Raw genomic sequence first — 7500 nt, forward strand, 5'->3', positions numbered from 1 at the left:
CTGGCCTTACATATGTGGTATACAAGGTTCTGAAAGATTCCTTACACAAGTTTCTGAAGGCAGTTCTGATTTTAGCCAGCCTTGCATACGCCGCCGATGTTATTCTTTCGATATGGGCTTCAGGAGACAGGTTTGGTGTGATATCAATCCCTAGGTCTTTCTCTACGTTCGTCTCGTGAAGGACTTCATCTCCCATTCTGTATCAAGTGTCTGGTCTCCTATTTCCTCCCCCTAGTTTCCCAGAGTGTGTGTGTGTGTGTGTGTGTGTGTGTGTGTGTGTGTGTGTGTGTGTGTGTGTGTGTGTGTGTGTGTGTGTGTGTGTGAGCGACATTTTGATCAAGTGCGTATGGATCAGAGTGGAGTGTATAGATCACGTGTCTGTGTGAATTGTAGAATGGGGGGGGGGGAGGAGTTATAATTGAATTATACATATGGGATGAAAGGCATAAATTAGGGGGAACATAAATGGATGGCGATGCGTTCACTGTTGCGTATAAACTACGCATACTGTTGCTTTCACAGTAACGGGAAATTACACAACCTAGGCCTAACCTAACAAAGTATACTCCCCTCCCCTCCCCGCCCCACGAGAATAAATAAAAACATGTATTTTTAATACCATCGGACCGTCATAGCTCTTCAAAGCAGTGTTATATTATTCATTTAAATACCGGAACAGTTTTAGACTTAATCAAAGCAAATTCCAGTGGACGCACATGAAGGCGATGAAAATACCAAGATGGAATTCCTAACAGTGGATTCCGATTGGGCAAATTCCGATATTAAAATAATATAGTAAGCATATGTTTGGGAATAGTTGTAGATGAGTGGAATAATCAATTTAATAGTTTTTTTAAAGTTAAAATTATATTCCACTATTATATAAATGAAATAGTTGGGGAGAAAATAGGATCAGGTTAGAATGAATCAGTAGGTTTACTCTTAGTTTTTATTTTATGTTGTAATGAAGGAGTAGTTTGGGAGGGCGTGCAGATGCGTGGGCGGGTGTGTGCGTGCAGGTGTGTGTAGGTGTGGAAAGGTTATCAGCATACAGGACGGGTGAGGGCGTGTGCTTTGTCGGGAGTGTGTTAGTCGAGGCTTGGGCAGTGTGTACATGTAGATATGAGGGGGTGCCTGTGTGTGTGTGTGTGTGTGTGTGTGTGTGTGTGTGTGTGTGTGTGTGTGTGTGTGTGTGTGTGTGTGTGTGTGTGCGCGCGTGCGTGCGTGTGCGTGCGTGCGTGTGCGTGCGTGCGTGCTTGCGCGTTTTAATTACCTAAGTGTTGTTATTGGATGAGAGGTAAGCTCGTGGTTTCCCATTTCTTCCTTAAACTGCACCCTAATTCGAGTTAGACCTCCTCCCCAACTCCAACCACACACAACTCTCAAGCAACACTCGTCAGAGACCACCAAACATGAAACCTCTCCTCCATCCAGACCGCCTTTTCCTCTAGCATCAAAGCATTCCCCTTTTCCACCATTCCTCATTTCGTCTCCTACACTCTCACTCCCTGTGTATAACATTGACGTCCACCACAACCATACTGCATACCCTTTACCCTCTCCCTATGTAGATGGTTATACCATTCCCTTAATCCCACTTCCCCCTCATCTCACATTAAAACCTCCCATTTCCCAAATACAATCTACAAAACTGGGCAAGTTGGCATGCAAATATTAAAGCCATAAAAGCAAAAAATCACGAAAGAGTAAAAATAATTTTTTGGGGGGTGGAACTTGTACCCTGAGATAAGCTACGAATCAAAGAATCCTCGCGACAGAGTTGAAAAAATGGAAGGAAGATATGGACAGGAACTTTCTATCACATACCAAAGGAAACAAGAGCTTGAAGATACACGCTGCAGAATGAAGACATTTACATCAATGAACAAAAACACTATTAGGCAGCAGTAGCAGGTAAAGGTTGTTACGGAAATCTCTCGCGCAGGCAAGGAGATCCTGCCTATTCCTTTACCGCCTATTCAACAACATATCTTCATACTCAAATATAAGAAATTAACAAATATAATACGTGCTCAGAAGCCTGTGTCTAGAGCAGACATCCCCCCCCCCCTCCACCTTCAGGTACCCGAGACATCGAGACAGCTGTCTGGGGCCAACAGGAAGGAAGAACTTTGGGTATGACACACCATAAAGTCATGGAACAGATCAAACGGAGATTCAGAGGCTGGGAACAGATACCTATATTCCTGCCACTAGGAAACAAACAAGCAGAGGAATATGGCAATCCATGGTTCAACAGGTAATGTCAACATTAAAAAAGGAAAAAGCAGGAGTGTGAGAAAAAACGTAAACAGTAAAACTTCAATCCCTACAAAAAAGGAATAAGTACATAAGCACAAGAAGGAAATAATAATGTAATATGAAAATAAAATTGCATCGAAGGCAAAAATCATCTGAAGCAGCTCCATGACAACTGACTGGACTGAACAAGAGAGGAAAACAAACAAAAGAATGAGATCCCAGAGCAGCTCAATGTGAGGCTCGAGGAGGAATTCACGACTCATCACAGACAGTCCCACAGGAAAGAAAAGACAATCCCAAATAAGAGAATGGTTAAACACTAACAAAAGAGGTAGAAATATATTGAAGAATTTTAGGTTATAATGTCTGACAACACATCATCATGGATGCTCGAAGTCACTACACATGCTTTCACTCCATGTCTAGCATTGCTCTTCAGGTCAGTGTCTAGCATTGCTCTTCAGGTCAATGTCTAGCATTGCTCTTCAGGTCAATGTCTAGCATTGCTCTTCAGGTCAATGTCTAGCATTGCTCTTCAGGTCAATGTTAGCATTGCTCTTCAGGTCCATGTCTAGCATTGCTCTTCAGGTCCATGTCTAGCATTGCTCTTCAGGTCAATCTCTAGCATTGACTTCACTATAGAGGGACGTGACACCTAACGTGGCAATGAGAAACATGAAAGGGGATAGACAGAAGGTGCTGAGTTACAGAGCGATGTCACTGACATAAATACCCCGCAAAGTGCTTAAAAGAAAAATAAGAAAACAAATGAAACTTTGGATACAAATTAGGTTTGCAAACAAGAAAGAATGTTGCTATAATGAAGGGTAATGGTCCCTGGTAGTCGTATAACCATGCATTGACTAATTAAGATGGATGGGACGACTCCATCTTAACAGTGCCAAAAAGCTTTCAACACAGTGCGGTATAAGTGTCTTACAAACTCGATAAGCAGGCGAGTGTGTGTAAAATATTACTGAATTGAATGAAAAAATACCTAACTGGAGACGAACTATGGGGTTCAGTTCCTGAACCGATGATGTGCCTCTGTAACCCTTTCCACCACCGCCCACGGCATGGATATGGGGTGCATAATAAAGAAAGAAGTTGAAGAAATTGAGGAGACATTCACAATGAGGCGAGGGAAACTACGACAGGAGCTAGGTACTCTGTCCTATACTCCTCCACATGTGTTCAATAAACCCTTGAACTATATGTTTAACACATCTCTAACCCTGTCCATGGAGGACAGAAGAAAATGTATATATGCTGGCTAGCATTGTAAATGTGTGGCCACGTCTGTGGTAGAAAATAATAATAATAAAAAAAAAACTCACTACGGTGGGATAGTCGTACACTTCACTGTACCCAGAACGACACGTAATGACTGACGAGAGACGGGACAGGTGAAGGCGTCATCGTACCCCAAGAGAACTAACAATATATGCAAAGTGGTCCAGTAAAGACCCGCTGGGATATGATAGGAAACATGTAGGTCAGGAATTACTACATAGGATATACCTACAGAGTAATGTAGGTATATGTACCTATGTAGTAATACCTAATATTACTTCATTGGATATACCTGTCCTCTTACAAAGAACGTCGCATTTCGATCGTATGCGTTACATAAGGCCAAAAATGGTCGTACTAGAAAATGGAACGGCTCGCGAAAATGAAGTACTTTCGTGAAGTCCCGTTTTGGGTCCTCTGGTAGGTTAGGAGAGGACACTTTAAATTGACCGTTTTCTTGACGTTGAGAAACCTTAGGAGGACGGGCTGGGACATGAGCGTAGCTTATACAATATATGGAAAACCGAGAATCAAGAGATGATGGCACAAATAGATGAGTAAAGACATCACACACCATGCAAAAATGAATGAAAAAAAATTAACCGAGGAAGACTATTATAGGCCAGATCTCCAAAGGAATTTTCACGTTCTCCAAAGTGATCTGAAACATGGCTACTGAATCTAATCATGAAGACAGATTCCTGCACAAGAAAAAGAGAAAGACGTAAATAAAACTAAACCTAATACCAAACTTCCACATTAGCAGAACATCACCAGTCTTCGAGTAGCCTTAAGGAGCGTTCAGGGTCCTGTATGCAGCCCATGTGAAAACCATTCCTGAGTATGCAGCTCCAGCATGGAACCCCCACGTAAAAAAAGCATAACAAAGGTATAACTAGACCAAAAGTAGCCTATGCAGCAAGGCTTGTTACTGACCTACGAGGCAAGAGTGGGAACTGGACCTCATCACACTGGAAGAGGGATCAAAACAGGTGGAGACGTGGAAACTACATGTATGAATCTGAGGGGAATCTGATAAAGATAAACAAGCATCGTTCAAAAATAGGAACATCAGAACGAGGGGACATAAATGGAAGTTAACGACACATGAATCACAACAGCCATTAAAAAACATTATCGTAAACACGATAAGAAGAGCTTGAGAGGTGAATCACTGGATTAAACTAATAAATATTCAGAAGGTGGGGCTATAAACGGCAGCTAGACCCTGCTAGTACCTTTAGCTAAGTACACCAAGGTGAGTACAATCAGCCCCTCCGCCATTAACGCAACACCTTCCGCGCCTCATACAAATGACGCACATTTTTCATGTGTGCTCAACTCTGGTCTTACTGGGCAGGAGAAAAGTGCGTTAAAAGAACACGCACACGACGGTCCAAGACCTCGCACACGACGGTCCAAGACCTCGCACACGACGGTCCAAGACCTCGCACACCACAGTCCAAGACCTCGCACACGACGGTCCAAGACCTCGCACACCACAGTCCAAAACCTCGCACACGACAGTCCAAGACCTCGCCCACGACCGTCCAAGACCTCACACACGACCGTCCAAGACCTCGCCCACGACCGTCCAAGACCTCACACACGACGGTCCAAGACCTCTATTAAAATGTATCTGGTATATTATTGATTGTATTAATATTTTCTGTTCACATGATGCACAATGCAGCATTTAGCATTGCACAGGATGTACAATACAGCAATCAACAGTTCGCAGAATTCACACTGCCGCGTCGAACAATGCACAGTATGTACATTGGGCAGTTGAATACTGCCCAATGTACATAGTGTACAGGATGCTCAAAGCCGCCTTGAACAGTGTTCAGCATGCTCAATGCGGCCTGGAGCAGTGTACAGAATGCACGAAACGAATTAATGCATTTTTAAGTTACAAAAGTCATCGGCAAAGTACCAGACATATTTTTCTTTAAACGAGTTAGTCCTTAAACATAAACTCTGTATATCTTGACCTATGAATTAATTAGTTGTTTCATTGTTAAATGTGTCTGTTCCAATTCTATTAATGTGAAGTTGGGGATAGGTTCAACGTGACAGGGATAAGTTCGGCGGGTAAGGGATAGGTTCCCCATGTAGCGCATAGGTTCACCATGTAGCGGATAGGTTCACCATGTAGCGGATAGGTTCACCATGTAGCGGATAGGTTCACCATGTAGCGGATAGGTTCACCATGTAGCGGATAGGTTCACCATGTAGCGGATAGGTTCACCATGTAGCGGATAGATTCATCATGTAGCGGATAGGTTCACCATGTAGCGGATAGGTTCACCATGTAGCGGATAGGTTCAACGTGTTGAGGATAGGTTCAACGTGTAGGAGGTTTAGCATGTGTGACACACGGTGAGGAATATTTGTTTTTCTTGGACTACGTCTCCATTCCAGTGTTATATTGAGCCACTTTCCCGCTGCGATGACCGGATGTTAAGGGAATCTTACCTTGTGTGTTTTGGCGAGGTTGTCCAGTGGCTGGAGGTCGTGTTGAGAGTGGCCCGGGCCGCACTCCCGGCACCCGGACCATCTACACACCAAACAGTAGAGTGTGGGCCGCTCCCCGTGGGTCGCACACACGTCGCATCCCCCTGGGATGGTCTGGCCCCCAAGGGGAGTTACGGGTCCCAGGGTGTGTGTGGCCAGGGGCCCCCGCCCGGGGTGGCAGGAGGTGAGGCAGGGCCCGCAGTAGAGGATCTGACACTGGTGGCACTCAGTGGTGGCGGGGCGGGGCGGGCCCTCGCACAGCTGACACGGGGGGAGGGTGGTGGGCGCGCCGCCGCCGCACGGAGGTAGTGCCGAAGGTGGCACTTCGGAGAGTGCCGGGTCGCCACGCTGACGAGCGATGATGCGGGTCATGGCAGTGTAGCGGGGGAGGTCAGCTGCTGCCCCGGGCCCCAGCGCTGACACTTTCTGGCACACGGGGCACCTCACGCCCTGCTGCTGCTGCTGCCCCGTCAGCTGTTGCTGCTGCTGGCCGTCACTGTTCTCACATGTCACGGTTGTTTCCGGGCTGCTGACGTAGGAGGTAGGACGGGAGGCAACCACCACGCCGCTGTCAGTCTCACTGTACACGGAGGCTTTGTCACTGTCAGCGCCTCCGTCAGGAGGATCTGGATCATGGCCCGGGGGCCCTGCCTGCTGACCTGCCACAGGCTCGGCAAGCAGTGCCTGCACGCTTCGCTGTATACTACATGCACACTTTAAACATAAGGCGTGTAAACAGGGCAGGAGCACAGGCTCTGTGAAGATACTCGCACACACGGGACACCGTAGCTCCTCCTCCATCGCTTACGATGGTTAGCGCAACACTAACGCCGTCGCGATTCGCGATTCCCCGGGTTGGCCCGCAGACTCGCTGTGGCTGCCGGCCCGCCAGCGAGCCTCACGGAGTCGCATGCGCACGTGCCTCTACAATGATCGCAATTCACGGCCGCCACTACTCGTCCCGTACGCACGCCGTCGACCCTCATTACAAACATAGACGCTCTACACGCACACCGCACGCTGCTTTATTAAGGGGTCACAACATTTCTCACAAGATATTAACTTACAGTAATATTTTTCTTCGTACAGGCATTTGTTTAATTTTTTATCACATACCACTGAAACCTCATTGATATGTTCATCTAACACCTAAACTAAGCCGGTTAACGTTGATAAGAGAAGTTCGAAGGCAACTGATTTGCGTTGAGAACGGATAGAGAGAGGTCAAGGCCATGTGACCTCGCATATTTGTGACCATGTGTCAATTTCGTGATATTATATATACATTCCTGCAAAGTTTCAACCTAAAAGGCAACAATTCTGCCTAATCAGGACAATGGTACCATGATAGTATATGAGCTTGTCTGAGGTTGGAGGCCCAAATTTGCTGGGTGACTGGAGGTTGTTCTTAGTGGGGCATAGGCAATT

The 7500-nt window shown here is 46.0% G+C and overlaps 1 protein-coding gene across 2 annotated transcripts in view; it reads right to left on the bottom strand.

The window, feature by feature from the left end:
- LOC123746922 (E3 ubiquitin-protein ligase TRIM9) overlaps positions 1 to 7494 on the bottom strand; it is a 334690-nt gene extending 327196 nt beyond the window's left edge. The window contains exon 1 of one of the 2 annotated variants that reach the window (XM_069319420.1): positions 6034 to 7494. In XM_069319420.1, coding sequence (XP_069175521.1) covers positions 6034 to 6873 — 840 coding nt within the window. In that variant the 5' untranslated portion in view covers positions 6874 to 7494. The remainder of the gene's footprint in view (positions 1 to 6033) is intronic. The other variant, XM_069319421.1, reaches the window with a different exon arrangement.
- Positions 7495 to 7500: the final 6 nt, after the last annotated feature.

Source organism: Procambarus clarkii, chromosome 93 (genome assembly GCF_040958095.1).
Source record: "Procambarus clarkii isolate CNS0578487 chromosome 93, FALCON_Pclarkii_2.0, whole genome shotgun sequence".
Lineage (NCBI taxonomy): Eukaryota > Metazoa > Arthropoda > Malacostraca > Decapoda > Cambaridae > Procambarus > Procambarus clarkii.